The sequence below is a fragment of the Oratosquilla oratoria genome, chromosome 29 (genome assembly GCF_046742065.1).
Source record: "Oratosquilla oratoria isolate Oo_2021 chromosome 29, ASM4674206v1, whole genome shotgun sequence".
Lineage (NCBI taxonomy): Eukaryota > Metazoa > Arthropoda > Malacostraca > Stomatopoda > Squillidae > Oratosquilla > Oratosquilla oratoria.
Window position 1 is genome coordinate 23,348,611 of NC_134805.1, and position 26,740 is coordinate 23,375,350.

Consider the following 26,740-nt stretch of genomic DNA (forward strand, 5'->3'; position numbering starts at 1 on the left):
AGTAACTTGGGCATAAATCATTGCATACCTAGCAGTGTTATTATCTTGACTGAGGAAATGGATTCGCTTATTGCAGTTAAAGGAAAAAAAAATTCAACACCATGGACTAAAGTCGCTTGTTACAGTGAAGGACAATGTGGATTGTGTGACTTAATTCATTTGTTGCAACAATTTTAGTTCACTATGTTCAGATTAGGAAAGACATTTCTAATCATAATAATAATTGGTGGCAACAGATTTTTTCAAAGTTGAATGAATATATATATATATATATATAATATATATATAAAATTTTGCCCGGAATGTTTTACAAATTTACAGTATATGACATCTTTATTTTGATGGAATTAATTTTTCATAGCAAGCTTTTGGAGCCACACAAGTGGCCTCAAAGAGCCACAGGTCTAGACAAATAATTTCATTATCAATGATGGGTAATAAGACATCAAATTGTTATATAAAAATATTATTTGTCTTACATTTCACAACTTGTGCCTAGCTAAAGACTTTTACTGAATTTGTAAAAAAAACAAGAACTTGTAATGATACTAGCTGAATCAATGAAATATCAAGTTACCATAGTAACACTTTACACATATAATGTAACAAATAAATTTATATTAAAAAACCACTGTGGTCTAGCTTGAGCTGGTGAAGAAACAACACTGATTAACAGTGGACCAACATCAACCAGTAAGTGTAACAATTAAGTACACCTGATGTTCATAGTTTTGCTACCATGTTCTCCGTGGACGTGGAAATGAGGGTCATATTTTATAATTTTGTTCTGTCTCATGCCCAGCCTTCTCACTTTATGCAGCGACATTGTGGTTACCATCAATGCTGGTCATACTTAATATTCTCTATCACAGTGTAGCTCTTCTTTGCTAAATACAATATTTCAAAATTAATGTTGTTTTATCTTTCTCTGCACTGTATAAAATGCATGTTGAAGTTGTACATTGGTTCATCTGACAACAGAATAAGAAATACCAGGGTCTCGTAACACTTAAATCTAGAAGGATGCTGCCTGATAACATCCATGGTCAATTATATGACATTAGTCAGATGGGAAAGAGCTTAATGGAGACTGAAGTATCGAATTCACAGCTGTCTTATATCCTACCATTTGGCAAAATTCTAATAATAATAATGATAATAATAATAATAATAAAAAAAAATCTACTACTAATAATAGAAAAAATAATAATCATCGATCAAAATTAAGTAGATAAATTAATCTAACTAGTCTACTTTTCTTCTTGATCTTGAACTGAATCTTTACTCCTTTTATCAACTGCCTCATCTGGATGATCTTCACCACCTCTTCTCCATATACAAACCATATTATTGGAAGTGACGGCTACAATGGTCTTTCCTCCTCTAGACACAGTACAATTGTCTACAACTATATCGTAAGTGTCAAGTCTCAGCTTACGAGCCTTTTCAACCTGAAAACAGATAAGGTTGTTAACATAGGGCCACTGTATGCAGATTTCACCATAACAAGGGAGGTCAGTCACAACCACTCTCTTGACAGAGTTCTCTTTGCTCTGGCTACATGGGGATAGGAGGAGAGGTGAGGTGAGGAGGAGAACGGGGGTGGAAAGGGAGTTGGGAGATAGGGTTGATGAAAGAGTATTAGGATGGTTTGGACACATGGAAAGAATGAGTGAAGAAAGACTAGTAAAAGAGGTATGGAAGGCAGATGTGGAGGGAGTGAACATGAGGGGACGTCCTAGGATGAGGTGGATGGATGGGGTGAAGGGGGCTTTGTGGAAGAGGGGAATGTCTGTTGAGGAAGGACGGGAGAGGACAGAAGACAGGGGTGAATGGAGAATGGCTGTATATGGATGATGTTGTGATGCATGAGGTGGAATGGGCGGGGGGATGGGGGGTGAGGTAGTATGTGTGAGCAAAATTTGATGCAGCCCGAAGGGATTTCTCCCCGTCTTCTCCTTCTATGCAATGGGGGGACGGAGAGGAGGGGTCGCCGATTTAATGAAGCGGCCTTGCTGTGGATGTGCTGTGTCTTGTGACACTGCTTCTGACCCAGGGCAGTGGACAAGGTGCAGGGATGACCCATCATCCAGGAGGTGCTAAGATAAGAGGGAGGGTGGAGGGGTGTGGAGTGTATTCAGGGATGGAATGGGTGGGAATGGTTTTATGCCTTTTCCTTTTTGGCTACCTCCCTTGTAAGGGGGAAAAAGCCTTGGTATATGTATGTATGTATGTACATGGGAATAGGGAAATATACTCAATCTTGTATTACCATGACTGGATTTCCATCAAAGATATACTCAAAAATTGTTATAAGCCACAACTGAGCACAATTTAAGTGCATACAGTATCAGTTCTGAATACTACACATTCTGAGTTCATGCATAATTTGTATACAAATACAATGAGATTATATATATATATATATTATATATAATTATACATATATATATATATATATATATATATATACATATATATATATATATATATACACATATGTATGTTAGAATTATAAATGGAGAGAGTGAGTGGTCTGAGGTAAAGGTAGGACTTCGCCAGGGATGTGTGTTATGTTGCATTGGCGATGGGGTGGTGCGAGAGGTAAATGCCAGGGTAATGGGTCGGTGACTGACCCAGGGCAGTGGGAGAGATGCAGGAATGACCCATAATCCTGGAGGAGCCAAGATAAGATGGAGGGAAGGGGATGGATGGAAGCGGAGTATGTGGGGATGGAATGGGTGGGAGTGGTTTTTACGCCTTTGTTTTTTGGCTACCTTCCTTGTAAGGGGGAAGAAGCCTTTGGCATGGATATGTATGTATGTGTGTATTTACCTAGTTGTATTTTACGGGAAAGGGAGCTATGCTCGTGGGGTCCCGTCTTCATATCTCATTTTATCTAAACTATTTTTAAATTCATGTATTGTTTTTGCACACACCACTTTCTCATCTAACTTGTTCCAACTGTCTATTACTCTGTGAGGAAAGCTGTTCTTTTTCAAATCTCTTCTATAGCTGTCTTTTTTTATTTTCTTTCTGTGTCCTCTTGTATTTCTGTCATCCCATTTTATCAGATTCTCTCTATCAGTAATTTCTATGCCTTTCATGATTCTGTAAATAGCTATCAAATCTCCTCTCTCTCTTCTTTGCTCTAGTGTCTGTAGTTCAAGTTTTTCTAGTCTCTCTTCATATGATAGTTTTGAGAGTGTTGGTGCCAATTTTGTAATTGCTCTTTGTATTCTTTCAAGTTTTCTTATACATTTTTTTGTACTTGGTGACCATATCGTTGCTGCATATTCCAATCTTGGTCTTATCAGGGTGATTAGGATTTTCTTCACCATTTCTTCATCCAGGTATGTAAATGCAACTTTGATTGTTCTTATTAGATTATAAGTTTCTCCAAAAATCTTATTTATATGTTTCTCAGGTGACATATTATTCATAACAATGACTCCCAGGTCCTTCTCATTTTCTACTTTTTTTATTCCTTCTTCTCCCAATTTATATGCTCCTGTTATTCTGTTTTTGCTTTTTCCAAATTCCATTATACTACACTTTTTTGTATTGAACTCCATCTCCCACTTCCTACTCCATTCCCAGACTTTATTCAGATCACTCTGTAGTGATTCACAATCTTCTTCAGTTTTCACTCTTTTCAGTAGTTTTGCATCATCTGCAAAGAAGCTCATATAGCTTTCAATTCCTTCATCCATATCATTAATATATATAGCAAACATTATTGGGGCCAGAACTGTTCCCTGTGGAACACCGCTTATTACTTCATCCCATTTTGAGTGCTGGTTTCTTATCACTACTCTCATTTTTCTTTCTTGCAAAAAGTCTTCCATCCAATTTAGTAGTTTGTCCTGTATTCCTCCTTCAGTTTCTAATTTCTTAAGCAACTTCTTATGTGGTACTTTGTCAAAAGCTTTCTTTAGGTCTAAAAATGCACAGTCCGCCCATCCATCTCTTTCTTGTATTATATCTATTAGCCTTGAATAGAAACATATTAAATTGGTGATGCATGATCGTCCTTGTCTGAATCCAAATTGCCTTGGATTTAACACTTTGTTTTTTTCTAAATATTTTACCCATCTACTTTTGATAATTCTTTCACAAATTTTTGCTATTGTACTTGTTAGAGAGACTGGTCTATAGTTGGTAGGTTCTTCTTTATTTCCTCCTTTATATATAGGTACTATATTTGCTTTTTTCCAATCTTCTGGAACTTTTCCTTCTTTCAAGGAACTATTTAGTATGCTATGTATTTTGTCTGCCAGTTCATTCCTGCATTTCAGTATCCAGTTTGCTATTTCATCTGGTCCATGCGATTTTCTGACATCAAGATTACTCAAGTGTGTTAATATTTCATTCTTTGTTACTTCTATTTCTTCCATAGGGGGGACTTTCTCTTTCCATTCATTCTCTTCAGGTTGTATGTTCTCCCTTGTAAACACTGATTTAAAATGTTTGTTCATAATTTCTGCCATTTCCATTTCCTCAGTGTATTCAACTCCCTCTTGTCTTAATTTCTCCAAGTCTTGTTTGTTTTTCAGTTTATTGTTTACAAATCTGTAGAATAGTTTTGGTTGATCTTTACACTTTTCTATGATATCTTTTTCATATTTTCTCTTTTCCTCTCTGCACGTTTGTACATATTCATTTCTATAACTGGTATATATTTTCCATTTTTCAGGTCTGTCTTTTTTTCCATCTGGTCCAGGCTTTGGCCCGTTTGTCTTTGAACTCCCTACAACTTTTGTTGTACCAGCATTTTACATATTCTTTTTCTTGTTTTTGTCTTGGGACATACTTTTCCACTCCTTTTTTGTAAATTTTTGTCAAAATATTCCATTTCTCTTCTACTGTTGTTTCTTCTTTGTATATTTCTTCCCAGTTTTCCTTTTGAAAGAATTCTCTTATTTTATCAAAGTTTGTTTTTTCATACATCATTCTTCCTTTTCTATCTTGTTCATTTCTTTTCATATATTTTTCTTCATTAAGTTCCAGTTCAATCAATATGTGGTCACTTTTACTTATTGGTGTTTTATATTCAATTTTGTCCACTATTCTAGGTTCGGATGTAATTATTAGGTCTAGTCTCGATGGCTCTTCTTCATTTCTATACCTAGTGTTCTCCTGTATCCATTGTGTCATTGTATGGTCAGTAACCATCTCAAGTAGAGCGTTTCCCCATGAGCCGTCTCCACCCTTTACTGTCATTTCTTCCTAGCAGATTTCTTTGCAATTAAAGTCACCCATTATAACTATTTTTCCTCCCTCTTCCATTATCTTGTTTAATGTTATCTTTGTGTCCTCTAACATACTTTTATGTTCACTCTCTTCCCATGAGGCTGTTTTCGGGGGCACATAATTTATCACAAACTTTCTGCTCTTCTTATCTCTGTCTTCTACTTCCATCATTATCATCTCTACTGTATTCTTTCCATATGTGACACACTTCACGTTTATATCCTTCTTAGTCAGGAACATAACTCCACCCCCTTCCTTTTTCACTCTGTTTCTAATCCAATAATTATATGCATCATGTCCTATACTGTTGGGTGGTAGTGGACCTTTTAATTTTGTTTCTACAATTCCCATTATGTCTGGTTCTTTTTCTTTCAAATAATCATTCAGCTCATTCACTCCTGTTATTAATCCATCTATATTTGTGTAAGACACTCTTAGTTTTCTGCCACTTCCATTGTGTTCTCTGTTTCCCTTTTGTTTTTCTCTTGTATGTCGACTTTCTTTAGTTTCATATTCACTACTCTCCAATAGAATCTCTCTTTTTCTGACTCCGTTCTTATCTCGTTTTTTTTCCTTAGCTTCAAGTCTTTTCTGATTTTCTTCCTCTCTTTCCTCTTTATTCATTTCCCTTTTTATCCATACCTTTTTATATTGTTCACTTGTTGCTAGTTTCCCTGTTTTGGATAAGATATTCTCAGCCGTAGTTTGTGACCTGAATTTAATCTTAATTGTTCTGGTCTTGTCTGTACTATATTTCCCGAGCCTGAATTTCTCTTCGATTTGTTTCATTATTTCTGGTTCATCTTCCTGAACTAATTCTAGTAAATTTCTTACTTTTTCATTTTCCTCTTTGATTCTTGTGGTTCTATCTGGGTTATGTTTCTCTTCCATTCCTAACATAATTACACATTTCTTTATATCTGCTAAGTCACTATATTCTCCTTTTGTCTCATCACTTTAACCCCTTCCATACGGTGCCGCACACGTAGGCGTCATGAGGAGCAAGTGGATTCGCGACGCTGCCATATCGGCATCTTGATTATATTTATTGTAGTCGCCCCTGTGTTTTTACATTCTCCCAAATGCGCCCTGAATCCCATTCTCTGTGGTTTTCAAAATTCGCGGGTGAAAGAGAGAACGATCGATATAAGCGGCGACTATATTTTATGATGCGAATATTATTACGTGACGTCATACGGCTGGCATTGGCTGCTGCCCGCGAGATTTAAGTCCCGTACTGAAGTGGTTAATAACTGAGTCTTCAGTATGTTCTTTCAATTGCTGTTTGACTATGTCAGTGAATGCATCTTTGCTATTTTCTTGGATTTTTTTCCAACCCTCCTTGTTCTCCTTATTATTCTCCTTTAAGACTTTATTCTCTTCTTTTACTTCTTTTAACTGTTTTTTTAATTCTTCAATTTCCTTAGTTAAGTTTTTGTTCGCCTTCTCTAGTTCTTCCAATTTTTCAACCCTCCGTACAATGTTGTTAACATGACCGAACCTACGCTCCAAGTCCTCAATCATCTTATCGACCTTCTCTTCTAGTCTTGTCAGTCGGGGGGGGGTTTGTGTCCCCCCCACCCTCTTTAAATCCCTGGAAAATATTCTCATCACTTTCTACTGTATTGCTCTTATCTATACTTCTAATCTTTACATTTTTGTTAGACATTTCATCGTCGCTCAGCTGGTCGGGGGGCCGTTTGTTTACCTTTCGCCTGTCTGCCTGGGCCAAGTCCTCTCCTTCCTCATTTCCTTCCATTTCCCTCAGCAATCCCTCCCCTTCTCCTCTTTCCCTACTTTCCCACTACCCCACGAGCAATTTCCCCCCACCCTGTAAATACAATAGGCACTTCTCTTTGCGTTGGGATCCACGAAACTTCAATTTTCTTCAGAACGTCTTCTAAGCCGTCCGTTCGTTGAAGTGTGTGTGTGTGTGTGTGTATATAATATCAACAAACAATGAGAGCTCTTACCTCTGTATCTTCCACCTCAGGCCACTCCAAAATATCCTTTGGTTCAACAGGAAATGGTAACTGAGTTCCCCCAGTCAGAGGAGAGCTGATGTCACCATTCAAGTAGGAGAAAAGCTCATAGACCCATAGGGCCCCTTTGTCATCCCCACACACTAAGAGACCGGACTCTGGCCAAGGCATAAGAAAACAAATTGTAAAAATTTTCAAGTTGAAAACATGTAAATATTTACCCAACTTACCTAATTTTAGTATATAAGAGGAGGAGGAGGAGAAGAAGAAGGGTGAAAGAAAGAAAGAAAGAAAGAAAGAAAGAGAGAGAGAGAGAGAGAGAGAGAGAGAGAGAGAGAGAGAGAGAGAGAGAGAGAGAGAGAGAGAGAGAGAGAGAGAGAGAGAAACACTTTAGAGGTCCCATTTTTTCTTCATCTACCATACCTAGTTTTAAAACTGTTTATGGTTTCAGCTTGGGGCATAGCATCTAGGCTATTCCAAGAGTAGGAGCATTTGTGCAGAAAACAGTTTCTTGATATCCTTCAGACATGTGGTCTCTTTCTCTTCAATACAAGTCAAATATTCATGCGCACAATTACCCTCTCTATTCCTCTCCTAATCCTTTCAATTAACACTTTCTCATGCCTTTTCAACTATTATCAGACCTCACCCAACATGACCTCATCGTGCACAAAATTTATGTTTACACAAATGATGATATGGTTTAACGTCACAAACTTCCCCCCTGTCAGGAGGCTAGGACGGTGGCCCTCACAGAGGACTTTGTAGCATGGAATGTAATGAACCATGCCCTTGGTCCAACCTCGCCAGTGGCAGGGTTCAAGCCACCATCACCTCGACCTTCGCCACAAATAACGAAGCCTTAACCCCCTCAGCCAGCGAGCTTTACAAATAGGTAAAACATCCCAGCATTTGCCAAACTTGACCATGATTTGAATAGCTTGCAGGGTCATGTTGTACGATAGTGTCTGGAAAGGGTCTGGGAACCTATTTTTTCCCATAAGACCTGTTATTCGCCCAACACAAATTTCGTCCTGCATGACTGGCTCAGGAACCTTACACTCATGTTGAGCTAAGTCTGATTCCTTTAAAATTATTACATTTATATAAACATTCATACAAACCTGCAAAACTAAAATAGACATAAGTCCAACACCTAACCAGAGAGATCATTGGAAAGGTTGAGGACCCCAACTGACTACTGAGGAGCTGCAGGTTTCCAGTGAAGTGAGTCATGATAAAGATAATTATCATTACAACAATATCAACAAAATACCTACGTGCATCACAGCCCATGTTCATGTAGTAATTGTCTGTGTCACTCCAACGCAATCGGACAACTAACTCATCTGGGGGGTTAATACTGGACATACAAGGTCTGTAAAAGAATCACAAATACCATTAACCTCCTCATTGGAAGAAAGGAAAAAAAAAAAAAAAAAAAAAATCACCTTAAAGATTTTATATTGTCAAAAGTCATCAAGTCAATAATAAAGAAAGAAGAAAAAGAGGAAGGAGAGGGAGAGGAGGAGGGAGGGAGAGAGAAAGTGAGAGGGGGAAGACAAGTGGGATGAGAAGTGCTGGAGACAGATTATTGTTCAAGTAGAACATTGCTGGGATTGTTTTCAATTTGTGTTTAGAGACTGTGGATGTGCTGTGTCTTGCGACATTCCCTCTGACCTAGGGCAGTGGACAAGATGCAGGGATGACCCGTCATCCAGGAGGTGCCAAGATAAGAGGGAGGGTGGAGGGAGGAGGGGAGTGGAGTGTATTAGGGATGGAATGGGTGGGAATGGTTTTTATGCCTTTTTCTTTTTGGCTACCTCCCTTGGAAGGTGGGGAAAGCCTTTGGTATATGTATGTTTAGAGACTGTATTTGTGTGAGGGATGGGAGGATTCAAGGGCTCTTGCAAAGAATTGTATGTAATTCTCAAGTGGGCATGTGCCGCTCTATGAGAAAGATTTTAGTCAGAATGGTTCCAGCACTAAATTCAAACTTCCTCTTAGGGCCATGGTGAAAATTACTGTCCAAGTGTATACTGAGCACTCCACAATGTACCAAGTTGTATGTCTTCTGGAGATCAACAAACTGCAAGAAACTCCTGTTGAAATTCATGTCAGCATTCCACAAGAATATGAACATAAGAACATAAGAATGAAGGAGACTGCAAGAGACCATAAGGCCTACACTAGGCAGCTCCATATCCATCACCATCTGTCATCCCCATCCATAAAGTTGTCTAATCGTTTCTTAAAACAACTGATAGTTTCAGTTGTTTCATGAAGTGCTAGGATCTGATCAGTTGTTGACTTACCTGGTGTGAACCCAAGACTGTTCAGACCTCTGAAACTTTGGCAGATGTGAATGAGCCCATATCAGAATAGATGGGTAAACACCTTACCTGGCACACTGAGCAGTGTAATGCCAGAAGGTGTTGCCATCCTGCCGGTCCCCCTTCTCCTTCCAGATATGGATGACCACCTTTTTTCCATTCAGAGCAAATGGTACCAGATTGCCTGACAGCAGACAATAATAAAAGCAACCTGTGGATAATGGTCTCACCTCCAGCTTTTAGCAACTCCACACTGCTGTTGCAGATGCCAGCTACCTCTCCACCCTTCAACTAACTCGCAGCCTCTTTGACCTCTGTCGGGAAGGGTGGAGATTGATCTATTGGTGGATCAGCAACTGCCAGCTGAACATCATCAAAAGGAAGCTGTCTGTTTGGAGGGTCACCCATGAGTAATTGCTCGAAATATTCAGCAAAGGAGCTGCACCTCTCCACACCTGACACCAGTTCAACTTCAGCAACTCAGATTGTGAGCCTCTGGGTCACAGATCTGGAGTGGGTTTTTTTTATAGGGTTTGGTAAGCAGGCCTGAGGTCATTTTGCATTTAAATGACCTTCAACATCTTCAGCGATTCCCCTTATCCATTCTTATTAGAGCTCTAGACTACCATTTCTGAGTCCTGTATTTGTCTAGGTCCTTAGCTATTGTCAGCACAGCCTAACTTTAAACTTTCCAGTGTCTCCTGTGACACCACACTACTCCTTGACCTTGGGCACTCTCCAACGCATGTCTCAGTAGCATTCAGATTTTCATGTTAAAAAGTGTCCCACAGTTCTTCAGGGTTCTCAAGAAAGCCAAGTACTTCAAACCAATTAGAGACTGCTACTGCATACTCCTGGGAAGACACATCACCCTTGAGCTTCTCCACATGAAACCCAGGAGGGTTACACTCAAGATTCTCCTGGGTTGATATGCAGTCTAAGTCTTGCCACCAGAAATCTATGATCAGTCCCAAAGAATCCAGCACTTCAATAAACCCTGCAGTTCTGTAGGATCTTCCAACAAGTGCTAACAAGTACACGATCAATCTCCTTAGACACTCCTCTGCCATTACTATACCATGTCTATCAGTGTGGTTCTCATCTCTGGAGCCAGGAATCAGCAATCCTCAGCCTTCTGGACTTTGCAAGGTTCAGAAGGAGAGGACTGTTGATGTTCCTAGTTCCAGAACCATGGGGGCCAACAAACACTTCATAGCCAGCTCTGTCAATGCCACTACATTGATGTCACCCAAAACAAGTGTGTCTCATGAAGGGCATTGGTCAACTACAGATTCAAGTTTAGGATGGAAAATCTCATCTTCAATGTTATATACCTCAATGGGAGCATATACTGCAATAAGAGATGAAACCTAAGGTATGCTTCAGCCTCACCAGCATCATATGCTCATCAACCACAGTAGCCTTTACGATAGCATGCTGTAGTCAGTTAGATATACCTACAGCTACTTCCGTACAGTGAGTCCCATCAGTTTGGCCCAACTAGAGGTAGACGTAACTCTCACTACTGATCATGCCACTGCCTGGGTCTTCTCACCTCTAAGAGAACCACTACATCCACTCTAAGCTTCCTGAGCTCCACCAATATAAAGAGTAGTCAGTCGTCCTGGGAGAAGGAACATTCCAGGCGCCCACACGGAGAACCTGCCATAGGTTCACCCCAGGCCTGGCTCGATGTGTTTGTGCCTCATTTGCAACACCCCAGCACCCCACACAGTGGGTTTGGTGATTTGGCAAGGACAGATTGCAAGCCCATCCCCACCTTATGTGTTCAGTATGGCTGCCATGGACATATGTCTGTGAAAAAAGGATAAGATAGGAAGTGGAATAAGGAAGGTATGGAAAACAAAAGATACTGAATAAAGATAAATCCACATACCCTTGGGCCTCTTCATGTTTCAAAGCATCAGAGATCCTGAAGACATAGATTAATCCATGCAGGGGACACTTCACTGCTAAAATATCATCACGTACAAGAATTATGGAATCAACAACAGTCGTGGGTTGTGATGCTTTGGGTAACTGAAACTGCATGAAGTCCAATCTGAAATTAAATTGGCAATACAATAATCTTAAAAACAAGTCATCTATATATATATATATATAAAAAACACACACACACACACAAAGGGCTTCTTACCCCTTATAAGATAGGTAGCCAAATCAAGGCTCACCCACTCCCATCCACCACCTTCGTTTCCCTCTCATCATAGCTCCTTTTGGATGAAAGGTCATCCCTGTCCCCTGCCCACTCCCCAGGTCAGAAGCAATGCAGCAAGACACAGTACATCCACTGCAGGGCCCCTTCACTTACACGGCAACCCTCCCGCCTCATCCCCTTATGCAGAAAATAGAGGAGCAATGGGACTAGGTACCCTGCTCTTCATAAAATTACCCTATGAGAAGTCGAAACAAGTTGTAGATCAAAACAGTGTACTATTTTAATAATAATTAATTGCTTCAGGTTCCAGTGACTGGAAACCTACAGCCCTACAAAAGCTAGAAACAGTCCTTGGGCCCTCTAAATATCTCTCTAGGAAGAAACTTTGGATTTTAGTCTGTGGTATATTAGTGTGGATCTATTTCTATGTTGCCAGCTAAGAGAAATGAAGATGTGGACAGCAGTCACCTGCTGTCACCTCTCTCTCCTCAAGTGAAGAAGAAGAAGAAGATATGGATCAAAAGGTCTCCTGTCAGCATGCTCCGCCTTTGTAATCCTTTGAAGAAGAAGAAGAAGAAGAAGAACAGCAACAAGATCAACAACAACAACAACAAAAGTGGTCAGAGCCCTTGGATCCAATCACATTCCAATCATCACCACCACCAAAACATGATACACTCCAGTTGGCCACTGACATACATAAACTAATTACAAAAGAGCAAACTAGAAAGCTTTCACTGAAGATAGAACAACACTTTGAGACACAAAACAGTACATCAATCACAGACATACACACTCCTGTGCACAACTTCAACACAACCATACAAAATGCAGACAAAAAATACACCTCCTGAGGTAAAAGAAAATCATACAACCCAAATTACACCAACATTCAAGGCCTCATCAGACACTGCGACATCTCAAACACACCCTTACACCTATCCCTCTGTACATATACCTAGGCTTTTTCCCCCTTACAAGGGAGGTAGCCAAAAAGGAAAAGGCATAAAATCATTCCCACCCATTCCATCCCTGAATACACTCCACACCCCTCCAGCCTCTCTCTCATCTTAGCACCTCCCTCTGTACAAAAAAAAAGGACCAAACACAAGCACCTTACACGGAGATCAACAATAAATTACAAGAACAAAAAATATTAAATTGGCAAACATTTGTCAACACAATCCTGAAACAAACACAAAAAAATTGTACATGACAATCAATAACATTATACTTTCCAACAGTAACACATGCTCTCATACAGCAATCACCACAACAACAGGCACCCTACCCTCAAGCAAACAAGCAAACATTCTCATCAATCCCTTGGCACTGGCAAGCCATCTTATCCCTCATCCGGACAACCAACACATCATCAGACATAAGAAAGATTTCCCCACAGACCCTGACTTCACACCCTTCTTACATAGCCAGACAAAGCATAGAATCCATAACCTCAAGTACTCATCCACTTGTGGTTTGGACACCAAAAGTATCATCAACCTAAAGTGTCTTGGACCACAGGGCATACATGCACTCACCAACACTGCAAACTACAGCTATTCACATAACAATACCCAACATCTAGAAGCATGGGAAAATCACCACAACCCCCAAACCTAATAAAATCCCAACAGGTCCAGCATCACATTGCCCAATCACACTTCTTTGTACCCACTCTAAAGCCAGAGAATATCTTCTACTACAACTCATCACACCACATATCCCATTGCCATATCACAACATGGTTTTAGGCCACTACACTCCACACTCTTCTGATAGATATTACACAAAGAGTTTTTGACAGCATCAATTCAGATAGCCCCTCACACTGAACACTTCTCATAACACTAGACATTAAAGCTTTTGATGTCATCCCCTGATACAATCTCACAGACATGACAATAATACCAAAAGATGGCTAGCCAATTATATGGCCAATATGCCATATAATGGCCAATCATCACACTACCCCACTATAAGAGAATAATTTGACATTCATCACAATATGCATTCTTAATTATTCCGATTTACAACCAAGCTCACAATTATTTCTCAAATCCCTAATTTCCTAGTTTCCTGGTTGTTATTGAGCCTCAACAACTTTTTCTTACCTCTCATTATTTTGTATTTTCTCCATATCAAATCTCCAGGCAAAGAGTCCAGCATCACAACCAGCAATGAGTAGGTCATGGGTTTTGGAATACACCATGTTGTAGATGTCACTTGTGGGTTCTTCAATGGTCAGGAGATGGACTGGAGTAACTTCATAGTTAGGGAGACGGGGCACCCCAACATCCCATAGCTGAATGCGACCATCTTCATGACCACCTGGAAATCCAATTCATACATATGACAGTCCTGCTTGATGGACATCATGACATGTCCTAGCTCCTAGTTCTCTCTCTCTCTCTATCTCCTTCCTAAATGGGTGGGGGGTGAGGACTGGTTATGTGTGGATGATGTTTTACTGAGGACTGAAGAGATTTCTCCCCATCTGCTATTTTTCTGCATGAGGGGGAGGACGGGGGAGGGTCGCCAATTGGGTGGAGTAGCCTTGCTGTGGATGTGCTGTGTCTTGTTGCATTGCTTCTGACCCGAGGCAGTGATCAGGGTGCAAGGGTGAGGAGCTGGGATGGGAGGGAGGAAAAGGTGGTGGATGGGAGTGGAATGGGTGGGAGTGGGAATTTATACCTTTTGATGTTTGCTACCTCCCTGGTGAGGGGGGCTGGAGCTCTTGGTGTGTTTACCTAACTATATCTTAAAAAAAGGAGCAACGCTCTTTGGGTCCCCTATTCCTATTCTCTAATTATATAACATACCTAGACTCAAATTCATGTACGATTCCAACTTAATCTATATCTTTGATTTCCAATTATCATATTTAGATCTGAACTCATGTATTGCTTGAGTTTGGGCTATATCACCTTCTAAGCTATTCCACACATTTATACATTTATAAGGAAAACTGTATTTCTACACATCCTTTTGCCATGTGGTCTTTATTAATTTATTTCCATGACCTCTTAAAGCCCTCCCATCTTTAATCACGAAATCTCTTGTATCAATGCAATCTATCCTCTTTCGTGACCTGAACACTGTAATCATGTCACCTATTTCTTTTCGATCTTTCAAGTTGGTAGACCCACTACTTTTAGTCTTTCCTCATATGTCACTATGGTGGTTCAATATCTACAAGACTGGGGTGGAGCAAGGAGGTAAATATAAGGGTGGCAAAAGTTTGAGGCTGATGTGAGTGGAAGGGAATGGGAGATGAACCAGTTACTATCTGCAGATGATGATATGCCTGTACAGTCAAAGGAGGGACTGATACACAAATAGAAAAAGACTGTACAATGGGGTGATTGTGCCGACAATACTGTTTGGGGAGAGATTTGGAATTTAAAGTAGTCCAAATGTGCCTGAGATGAGGCACTTATGTAGTATGGAGGATAAAAGGACGGATAGTGAGAAATGAGGATGTGAAGCAGAGTGAGGGTATAAAGAGAGCTGGCAGATAAGGTTGATCAAAGAATACTTGGAAGATTTGGGCATACGGAAAGAACGAGTGAAGACTAGGAGGGGAAAAAAAAAAAAAAAGTTTTGGACTGGTATGGGACAGATAAAGAGTGAGTACATGTTTTTTGACTCAGCTATCCCCCTTATAAGGTGGAAAGGTCTTTCTGGTTAACATATGTTTATGTATGTATGTCTGTTCATATGTATCTATGTATGATGTAGATAATCCATTAAAATGAGCAACTGACTAGTTCATTTGAACCCAAATCCATTTCATACTTACAGAAAAGCCAAGTTGATTTCTTTGGATGAAAGAGTAGTGAGCAGACAGTTCCTGCCTTGTTCTGTGTTGTCCTGAAGATTGAATAACAGACACCCTGCTCTGGATGCATTAATTTGACATTTGATTTTACTCCACCAACTGCAACAATGTTGATCCGTGTCAACCCCATGTCATCCAATGCAACGGAGGACCAGGCTTGGGCATACAGGTTTTCAGGGCCCCCAGAGCTGCCAGTATATATTCATTTAGATATTGAAGGTAAAGGCATTATTAGCATGCATTTTGAAACACTGACATGAGAAGTGGTAGACAAATGAAGAGCTATTATAGTAGGGTGCCAAAAGGAACATTTACTAACAAAAAAAGAATAAGAAATAAATGAAAGATAGAGAGCTAAAAAATATAATGCAAACAAGGACCAGAATGTTGCTACTTTCCTGTATACAACTAGGTAAATGCAATTAGATATAATACAGCTTCATTGTGATATGTTGGAAAAAACTATGGACCCCATGTTCATAATTAGCAAATTCACTGTAATCCTCACATTAATGTATTACATACAAACCTTATTTCACCAGCATTAATATTATGAAAGGATCTAAACTATATTAAAGCTTACAATACTTTTTTGCACAGCTTCAGTGCTTACTATCCTGATTCTTGGATTTTAGTGTCAAGGTTTAAGTGTAACGTCAAAATCTACTGCAACAGGGTTTATTTTTCAAAACAATTCTCAACTCTTACCCTTTCCCTCCTTTGTTATACTTCAACACAACCTCTCCACTTAAACTGTCAATGAAACAAACAGAGGTTCCTCCACAGGTAGCAACAATGTTTGTGTACTGGCCTGCAACTTCAAGATCTGGTTCAAACTGACACTGCCAGAGCTGTTTAAGAAGAAAATATATATATTAAATTATCTATATCTTCTCCCTTTTAGGGAAGGTAGCCATAAATAAATATATAAATCCACAAATGACAATAACATTACCAACAGGACAACTATGGCACTATGAAAATACCCTGTCATTCCTGGTAATTTTCTTCTCAGGATGGATATCTTTCTAAAAGGATGACAAAAAATGTGACAAAAAATATGTGTCAATATCTAGGCTTTGTCTCCTACTAGACCAATGATGGGTATGCTATTATGAAAATGTCCTATCATTCCTGGTAATTTTCTTCTCAGGATGGATATCTTCCTAAAAGGATGAAAAAAAAAAATGTGACAAAAATGTGACAAAAAATACTCCTACTAGACCAACAATGGGTATGCTACCTACCAGTGGTGGTCCTGTGAGGTGGTGGACATCAGATATAACCTGCCCACCACCTACCTTTATAATCTAACACCCACATTTCTCTCTGAGGTGCAGCTCCAAGGGATGACCACTTAATCTCCAGACTGGCACTGAGCCCTCCATCAGTTTCATCTATTCCCGCCCCCTCCCCAAATTTTCAGTTAAGAACCACTGTATGATTATTGCTCACTGCTGCTACCTTCTCCTCCTCCTCCTCCTGCTAGCCATTGACACAGAAATAAATCTACAACAATTTAACATGAGACAAAAGCCCTAGTTTCCTTCAAGTGAGATCTGTGGGAGGGCAGAAGACTTGCTACTAGCTACTGTGGGGGTTGTGGCTTTCCAATCAATGAAACTCAAGGTATTGGATGGCTATGGCACTCCACTCTGCAATGTCATTAAGTGGTCCAAAAAGTAGCTTCAAAGAAAATTTAAATATGTAGCATCTAAACCATATCAATTAATGACTTAAAGATTGCTACACACATTCCTAATCCTTTTCCCAACTTGTACATTATTTCCCAGTGCAACTAGGCATGCAAATAGGCATGAGAATGAGAAACCTCACCCCCATTCACTTCCATTCAACATTTTCCTTCCATACTTTCCTCTTTAACTATGAGAGAATTCTAAATCCATATTCATTCAAAACAATAAATCAATCCTATGAAACATTCAAAATGTGTGTTCCTTTGTTTCTGTCAACATTACATTATGGAAAGTAATGTTTGGTTCTTAAACACGTATTGTATTTCATAACCAAAACCATTACCTGAGTTTGAACATCTGCTGGATCATTATTCTTAGAGTGAGTTCGCAAGAAATAGACTGGAATAAACTCCACAGGATTATCATTGTTGAGAAGTCCTGGTTCTCGGAATTTGTAATAATTGTCATATTTCCATTCAACTCCTGGCTTATCCACCTGCAGGAAATATGTTAAAACAAAACTATTATACTGTTCATTAGCAGAAAAAACTAAACTCTAGTTTGCACAAAGAACCCCTTCATCATTTTCAGGTCTCCAAATTTACCCACATATTCCTTTCACCCCTTTTAGGCTCCACAGCCTGTAGATAGACCTCCCTTTAACCCCTTTATCATTTTTGAGGTTCCCACATTTGCTCATTTTGTAATACCAGAAGCCAACTTTGTATCCTCCTTGATATCAACAAAATACAAAATGAAAGATTTCAAACAAATACTGTTAATCTGTTCAGTCAACTATGTATCCTCCTTGATATCAACAAAATACAAAATGAAAGATTTCAAACAAATACTGTTAATCTGTTCAGTCAACTTTGTATCCTCCTTGATATCAACAAAATACAAAATGAAAGATTTCAAACATATACTGTTAATCTGTTCAGTCAACTTTGTATCCTCCTTGATATCAACAAAATACAAAATGAAAGATTTAAAACAAATACTGTTAATCTGTTCAGTCAACATTGTATCCGCCTTGATATCAACAAAATACAAAATGAAAGATTTCAAACAAATACTGTTAATCTGTTCAGTCAACTTACATGATATCTCTTACCCATACAGGGTACTGGTTGCATGTTTTATGCAATCAATATTTTTGAGACTAGAGACATTCCTATAAAGTCACTCAGCAATTTTTTTTATAATTGGTGACTATTCTTTTCTAGAATGCCAGTTGGAAATTAATATGCTATGCTATGGGCTATTAAACTTACATTTGCAATCAATATGCTATGCTATGGGCTATAAAACTTACATTTGCACCACCTTTTCCTTTTAATTTTTTAGTTTTTGTCTCGGATGCATTTGTGACTGCTTCCCTCTTGGCCGAGATATTTTTTGTCCCCTTCTTGTCTTCCATAGCTATGTAGTTTACATTCTGTGAAAAAATAATATAAAATTTGCTGTTAAACAAAGTATAAAACTATCACTTAGAAAACAGTATTCCATACAAACACCACTATTTACTGGTAGATTCAATTAATGGCTCCACCATTCCACAAGTCCATCCAAAACACTCATACATGCAATCAGATCACAAAACAAACACTCCACATTCCACTGTCAACTAATGTACCTCACCTAGCTCTCCAAGAAATTAAGTGAATTGAAAACTGCCTCCCAAGACATGTAATAACTGCACTGTCATGCCTATGTTCAGGTCACCAGCATGCATTAAAACAATACTAACACAGAATCAGCACAGTTACAGAAATATTTGACTTACATGTAACTGACCCGACTGTATTTGGAGTAAGTTGGTGTAAATTCATGGCACAAGCTATCACATATGAAACAATCAGCAATCCTAGAAGTTAACAAGTAAAGTCAACTTAAAAAAAAAAAAAAAAAAAAAAAAAAAATATTTTGATCAAGAAAAACCCTAATGTGGATAAGTAAACAAAGACATGGGAGAGGACAGAACCAGAATGGAGAGTTTTTCTAACATTTTAAATCAGATCATGAGGAAATCAAAATAAAACTTATGCAGATAATTTATCATCAACATTGGAAATCAATTATGATTTGATGATAAATGAATCTTCTCTTTTGTGATTGATCAATCAATCATTGCCTCGAGTTTCACTAAACAGAAAACCCACAGCCCAACGGTAGCTGCCGACTGTCCACTAAACCTCCCACAGATCTTTCTGGGAAGAAATTTTAAACTTTGTCTGTGCTGTATCAGTAAAGGAACATTTTTCTTAATGGCTCAAAGTTGTAGCGAGAAAAGAGCAGTTGCCAGTTGTCAGCTCTCCATATGTGAAAAAGAGTAAGAAATATATCTAAATTTTATTTGACAAGATATTGGGCCTGGTCCAGAGTGCCAACCTCTCAGGGCTGCAACTTTTGATGGAGGTGAGGGGGTTGATGGGTTTTGAAGGATCACAACATGCAATAGGGTACCCATCATTGGCCCCTTTGTGATTAGTGGAGACCAAGCTTCCTAGAAATGTTAATCTCCAGCTAGAGGAAAGTAGATACACTACCGGGAGACAAATTGGGAGACAGGGGTGACAATTATGGTGAGAAATGACTATGGCAAAGGAAGCACATCTCAGTAATCTCGAGGCTGAAACAATACCTCTGAAAATTGGAACCACAAGGCCATATAGAAGAAACCTCATAGTAGTACATCCCTCACAGGAGAACTTGGAATGACAATCAGAAAATGTTGTCAAACATATCTTTCTTAGGTTGTTATGATCTGAGGTTTATCAGCACTTTTATCCTTATGGACAATCTCACATCACTGTCACTGTTTTCTGGAGGCATCATTTAAGTTTTGATGGCGCTGTACTCAAGAATCAACTGTTGGGCCTTACTTGCACCTGCTAACGAGCATTCCTGCTCATTCCTTTCCATTTTATCATTTATTTGCTGCTGTGTATTTCCATCATGGATTCAGAAAGAAAGAAAGAAAGAAGAAGAAGAAGAAGAAAAAAAAAAAAAAAAAAAAAAGAGGTGGCACAAGAAAATTCCGGTAACTTGGAAAAGAATTCATATAACCTCCATCTTAAAACCAAACAAACCACCAGAAAGTCTAGTATCCTATTGACCCATCCACCTCATCAAAACTGGTCAATATGCTGATTAGAGAAAAAAACAAACAAAAATTGCCCACCTCCCCTAACCAACATGGATTCCAGGAGGGCCACTCCAACAGCACAACTATCACATCACTCAATTTGTGGATTTAGATGGATTTAACATGAAAGCACCACTACAAAGAAGTCATGGTGTCAATAGATACAGGTAAGGTTATAAAAAAAAAAAATCATCATCTTATGGAGACTATTTCCCTCCAGGTTCTCTGGTAACCTTTACTGGAAAGTGGCCTGAGGAGAGATCATGAATGGTTTCCCATCTTGTTTGTGATCAGAGAGAGGTTGAGCACATTGTTATGCCTTAGGATATTGCTTGTTGGTTGTGTTGGGGTTATCAGGCGAGGTGTTGGTTGGAGTTTACCATATTAAAGATAGGACGCTGCTCAAGTAATTTACTTCTTTTTTGGTCTGCTGTTTGGATATGTAGCCATACTGAGTGCTGTGCATCCATGTCATCTACCAATCAACCATTTACCAGCCCATGGTCTAACAGTGCATGAAGAGATAACTGAGGAGTGTACTATAGGGGGCTAATGTGGAGGGTGGTTTGTCAATGTTTGTGATGATTTAAGTCTTCTTTGTGTATGGATTGATTATATGTGTTGTGTATCTGTTAATGGTTGGTCAGTTTTTGCTTTTTTTTTGTGATAGGAATATTGTTGTGTATTTGTGTTATTAATCCACCTTTGTATTGTCTTCCCTGATTGTAATGTATTCAGTGAATGTGGGTTGCATAGACTGTTAGTTTTCTGTATTACTATGTGTATATACTGGTTTCCCAGTTTAGCAGATAAAACACATGAAAAATTATTAAAAGCATTAGCCCTCCATCACTGAAAGAAGACATAACTTGATAGTAGTGTTCAAGTCACTAACAGGAATAGATCAATCAATCAGTACATTGCCCCTGGTCTCTCTAGCAGAAGACCCATGCCCTCCAAGAAACCTGCAACAGCCCTTGGGAGGGACCATATACAGAAGAGATATTGTGTTGTTGTCTGGGGATTGTTAGTGTGGGGCATTGTATTATGAGGTATTCAGTGTCTTCTGTGTGGTGCTTGTATCTGGGGCAGTTTGAATCTGTGTCCAGGTCTATTCTGTGTTGGTTACTGTTACAATGCTCCATGGTGTCCTGAGTATAGGCATGCTACTGTGGTTCTTGTCTAGTGTGCAAGGGTTCTCTCTGTGGGGCTTATATCTAGGATTGTTGTTTGAGTATTGAGTTTGATAGTCTTTCTTGAAGGGCTTCTTTAGTTACCTGGGTGTGAATGTGTTACTGTGTGGATGTTTCATCTGGTTTGAGTGGAAGGTTTTGGTAGATGATTAAGTAGTATGCTGCTGGTGTGGTTTTATTGTTGCATTCTGTTGATGGTGCTTGAGATGTAGTGAAGAGTGGGTGTTGTTTAGGGTTATGGTAAAGAATCAGGTTCCTGTCATTTTCATGTAATGTTCTATTGGGGGGCTTTGAGTTTCCATTTGTGTATCTCCTATATGGATGGTTTTGGTGCATCTATTGTTGTTGTTCCCTTAACTGTTTGGCCGAGCAGTCCTGTGGTGCATCTGTTATTACTCTAAGTGTTCCTTTCTATAGTGTTTATAAATTGTTTGTGTTCAATTTGCTGGTTGTTGGGAACCATGCTGTGGAGAAGTATTCTAGAGGGGTTCTTATGAACTGCTTATAGATAGTTATTAAAGCTTCTTTTTGTTGTCCAAAGTCAGTGCAAGTGACGGTTTTCATTGGGTTTGTTTTCTTGTTACTTTTCACTGTTAGGTCTTTGCCATTTGTCTGAGTACCATATGAGCATCAAATGTTAGACCTAGAATTTTCTAGTTTCTTTCTAATAGAAGGGTTTGACCATTTAATTTTATTATGGGGTGGATTCACTATGGGAATAGATAAAACTGACAGATCTCTTGGTCTGGAACAAGACTCACAAGGATAAAGGAGCAAATTAAAGAAGACTAAAGGATGTCAAGGTTTCCATACAGGTACATCAACTCCTGGAACAGATTAGATGAAATAGGAACCTAAGACCAAAAGCAAATTCAAAACTAAATATGGTATTTAGAGAGACAGAACCTGATGAATTTAGCCTCCTTCCTGTATATTACAATTATGGGAATATAGTTAACTATAACCTTTTTTGCATTCCCCAAAAACTATCTATTTCTCATAACACTTTCCATTCTATCCATACATTTACTTGCTTCCTTTCCTCTACGGCTGAGACAACATGTCTGCTTCCTGTAAGAAGTCATCTATGATGTTACTTAACCTTGAATTCAATGAATCAAAAAGCATACAAATATTAGATTAAATGGTCAACTTCACTCACTGGACAAAAAATTAAAAATACTGAGTCTCACTTGTGTTATAGTATCATCTTCAGTCCACACATAAAAGACCTGACAATTAAAGCAAATAAAAACTTTACATACTAATACATACAGTATTTATACATAAGTGCATACAGGATTTGGACAGCAGAAAATGTATCACTGTATCACTTAGCTATGATTCCATAGCAAGATATCCCCCTATAGAATATAAGCAATACAAAGCATCATGAATAATAATGGGCTTCATTAAATCAATATCTCAATTGAATAGGTGAATGTGTTTAGCATAGTAAGGTTAGGGGAGCAGTATCCAATCAGTCACAGTTCATTTTGTCACCCAGTCAGTCACCCCTTTATTTTGACCACCTCAATCATTAAGTAAACCAGTAATTAGCCATTCTGATCAGTTGGCCAACAAGAAAGTTACTGTTATTAGTAAGCTACATTTTCTTTATTCCAAATGTCATTCATAAACATATTCCAAGGGAATATGAAAATTAAAGATATTCCAATAGACCACCTAGATTTCTGTGATTTCACTCCAAAATACTAAAATCCCAAATTATGAATCATGGCTTTCAAATAAGCAATATGCTCATGAAGTTCACATGTGAGGGTTATCAAAGTAATCTCTACCATCAAATCAATCTATCAATTTAAAATTAAGTTGTCTTGTATTCATGAAAAATAATGTCTCACCAATTTCTGATAAATTATTCACAAATTCTTAACAATAAAAGTTAAATGTTTAGAAACCAACACTGTTGAAAGTTGTATTTTCATTTTTACTTGTAGAAACATCTAAACAAAATCTAAAACAAGCTTGCTTCATCTCTATAAGTTTAATGCTATTACTAAACAGCCAGGTGACTAAAAAAATTAATTAAATAGGTGACTAACTGATCAGATGGTTGAGTGAGAGTGAATTGTCCACCCAAATTCTGATTCACAACTGTCTTGGCTCACATGTTGGAAGAGAGCTGAGCTCATATATGACCAAAATATGGATGGTGCTGTGACCTTACACACAAACAACCAACTCCCTGCCTACAAAAGTTAGAATACCAGCTTGCAGCGCAGCAGTACTGAAATTATTTCAGCCCTGGGCATGATTCGAACTCAGACCACTGGAGTAGCGGTTGCAAACACTGCCATGTGCCATCAAGCTGGCATTCCAAACAAGACCACTGTATTCTAGGATTGCCAGACTTTCTAAACAAGATAATGTGAAAAGTATAGGAACATTAAATTTATTACAATTCAAAACCATATAAATATCTAAATCAGGAAACTGGTGTAGTAGGTTCCTCACATACTTAACTTCATTATTAGGAGAAACATGTACTAAGGGACTTGCATCTTCCCAAAATGCATTCATAGCTAAGATTATATTACCCACACCAATACCCACAGTATCTACCCAAGCTATATCACATGTCATGTGTGTGTGTATTACTAAAATTTGAGCTATTACATTTTCATGCTTGGGTGACACACACTATTTTTTTTATATCCTCAACTATCAGTTCTCAGCTAGCTAAAGGGGTCAGGACTCAGGAAAAGAAGTAAAGCCTAATTCACCCTAATTCAATACCTAACGCATTCAGTTACCTTTCTCTAACAAAACTACAGCCATTCATGAATTATAAGCATACTAACGCGACCTATGATAAACACATATAGTATTATTTACACTAACCTACTTCTGAAATTGGTACACGAAAACTTGCTCCACAAACAACTTGAAAACCAGCTCTACCCTGGCCTAGACAGGTCTGCCTATACCCTAAAGATTGATTTTCTGTGTTAAATTCGTCTCTAATTTCAAAGCATAAGAGAAAGATTGTTTTTAAAATCAAAATATATTAAATCAACACATATCAATGCCACCCCTTCATGCCAATCAATATTTTTTCCTTACTTATTAGCTATTCAGTCCCTAGAACATTTTGCATGTTACACAATACAACTACTACTCGTAACTCTGCTACTGCATACAACTTTTCTGAAATCATCACGGTTCTATTAATATTCATTGACAAAAAATATAAAATTCTGACGCACATATATTAGACAACATTCAAATTTGAATACGGTGGTGCTGAAGACAGACGAATTTCTAATCCACGTTTTATTGCAGTTTCCCGATCAGCTACCACCTTGTGTTAATACTCCCCGCTCCAGTCCTCCGATAGTATGAATTTTTATTGTTGACATTTCCCGCGTGTATTTGGCGGTAAATTTCAAATTATTCTAATGATTAATGGATAACAGTGTGTTTTACAAGACATTATGCAAGAAATAATGGTAATATGTAACAAACCACGTCCAATACATACTTCTGTTGCAAACATGATAGTCTTTTAACAACACAAATGGAAAGTTTGTGTATTTTGCTCACACGTCAAGATGAAAAGTTTAGAAGGGATAAATGATGGTTTAAATCATAGGCACACAAAGATATATATGCAATTAGAATTTGCCATTTATTAGTAGAATTCTATCCATGTAACAAATATACGCAAATGTGAGGCACCTAAAATGCAAGAGATGTGCCCTGAGGAAAAATTATAAGTAAAGCAACCAACAGAAAAAAAGAATATAAGCGTACTAGAAAAAAATACAAAAGAACCCAAAGAACAGTGGAAAGAAACTTTGAAAAGAGTATCATCCACAAATACTAAGGTAATTAAATTGTTCTCTAAAAGCATAGTGAACGGTGAAACGATGCATGAAAGTTTCTGATCTGTGCTCTTTTTCACATTAACAAAAAGTTCTGCAATACACGAATGTGTGCAGTTTCCATACCATGTGATTATCCCCCCTCGGCCATTTGCAACATTCCAATCCGCACCCTCACCCGCAAATAGTTTTCATTGTTGAATAGGTTTTGTAGTAACAAAAATGTAATGCTGTTAGAATATGTGTACATGGAAGTGAAGGATGAGCTTACTCCCAACCTTATGAAACATTTTTTTTTCTTTCTGTATGATTTACATGAGGACGCACGTGGTAAGTCGTAAAAGAACTATTAGACTGCAGCCATTAAAGGATCAAAGAAAAAAAAACATGATTGCTGTTAGGCAGTGTTCAGGTTACTAAAGGGAGGGGACAAATATAACAGAGGAAATCGATAGGGTATAAAAGAGCATCTTCACGGGGACAAGTTGAAAAAGAGCACATGACTGATGGATGAAAAGAAATATATATATATATATATATATATATATATATATATATATATATATATATATATATATTTATATATATATATATATATATATATATATATACATGCTGAGACACTGTGACAAGTTGATGAAGATGGAAAAAGAAAACACGGGTCTAGTTCCGATTTTATTCCTTACCGGTTTCGTTCTATGATTCTTCAGAGGAAGAAACTTGGGGCGAAACCGGTCTGGAATAAACTCAAGAATTCGGAACTAGACCCGTGAGTTCTTTTTCCACCTGCATATATATATATATATATATATATATATATATATATATATATATATAAATATATATAAATATATATATATATATATATATATCATCCACATTCTCCACTCCCATTCACCCCCTCCCTCCCTCTTACTTTGGTTCATAGAACGGGAGCATATGAGAGGTACCGAGAAAAGAGAATAGAAGTAAAGCATAAGATAGAGGAGCAAAGAGGTTAGCAGATGTGAAATGGGGTAAGAGTATGACAAAATATTGAAAGTAATAAAAAGATATTTTGGAAAGAAATCAAGAGAGGAAGAGGAGGCGAATCAAGTAGAGAAGAAAAGGTAAAAGGTGTAGATGGAGAGATGATAATGGAAGAGACGGCGGTAAGAGGAAGATGGGCAGATCATTTTAGGGAGTTGCTGAATGTGAAGGAGGATAGGGAGGGAAAGGTAGTTGCAGTGGGAGGCGCTAAGAGAACGATATTGATGAATGAGGAAA

At 38.2% G+C, this 26,740-nt stretch overlaps 1 protein-coding gene across 9 annotated transcripts; it reads right to left on the reverse strand.

The window, feature by feature from the left end:
* Positions 1 to 450: 450 nt before the first annotated feature.
* Positions 451 to 25,189, reverse strand: LOC143040661 (leucine-rich repeat and WD repeat-containing protein 1-like). Of its 9 annotated transcripts, none has more exons than XM_076211894.1 (11): positions 24,857 to 24,982; positions 22,820 to 22,858; positions 18,601 to 18,723; positions 17,629 to 17,781; positions 16,297 to 16,439; positions 15,550 to 15,776; positions 13,862 to 14,078; positions 11,466 to 11,630; positions 8,516 to 8,613; positions 7,227 to 7,393; positions 451 to 1,451 (listed from the first exon to the last, which is right to left on the reverse strand). In XM_076211894.1, the coding sequence occupies exons 3-11, from the start codon at positions 18,703 to 18,705 to the stop codon at positions 1,251 to 1,253; spliced, it is 1,476 nt and encodes a 491-aa protein (XP_076068009.1). In that variant the 5' UTR covers positions 18,706 to 18,723; positions 22,820 to 22,858; positions 24,857 to 24,982; the 3' UTR covers positions 451 to 1,250. The 9 variants fall into 9 exon arrangements, with proteins under 9 accessions (XP_076068009.1, XP_076068016.1, XP_076068007.1 ...); XM_076211901.1 differs by lacking the exon at positions 24,857 to 24,982 and adding an exon at positions 24,496 to 24,654; XM_076211892.1 differs by lacking the exons at positions 22,820 to 22,858; positions 24,857 to 24,982 and adding an exon at positions 25,132 to 25,189.
* Between the last annotated feature and the right edge of the window lie 1,551 nt (positions 25,190 to 26,740).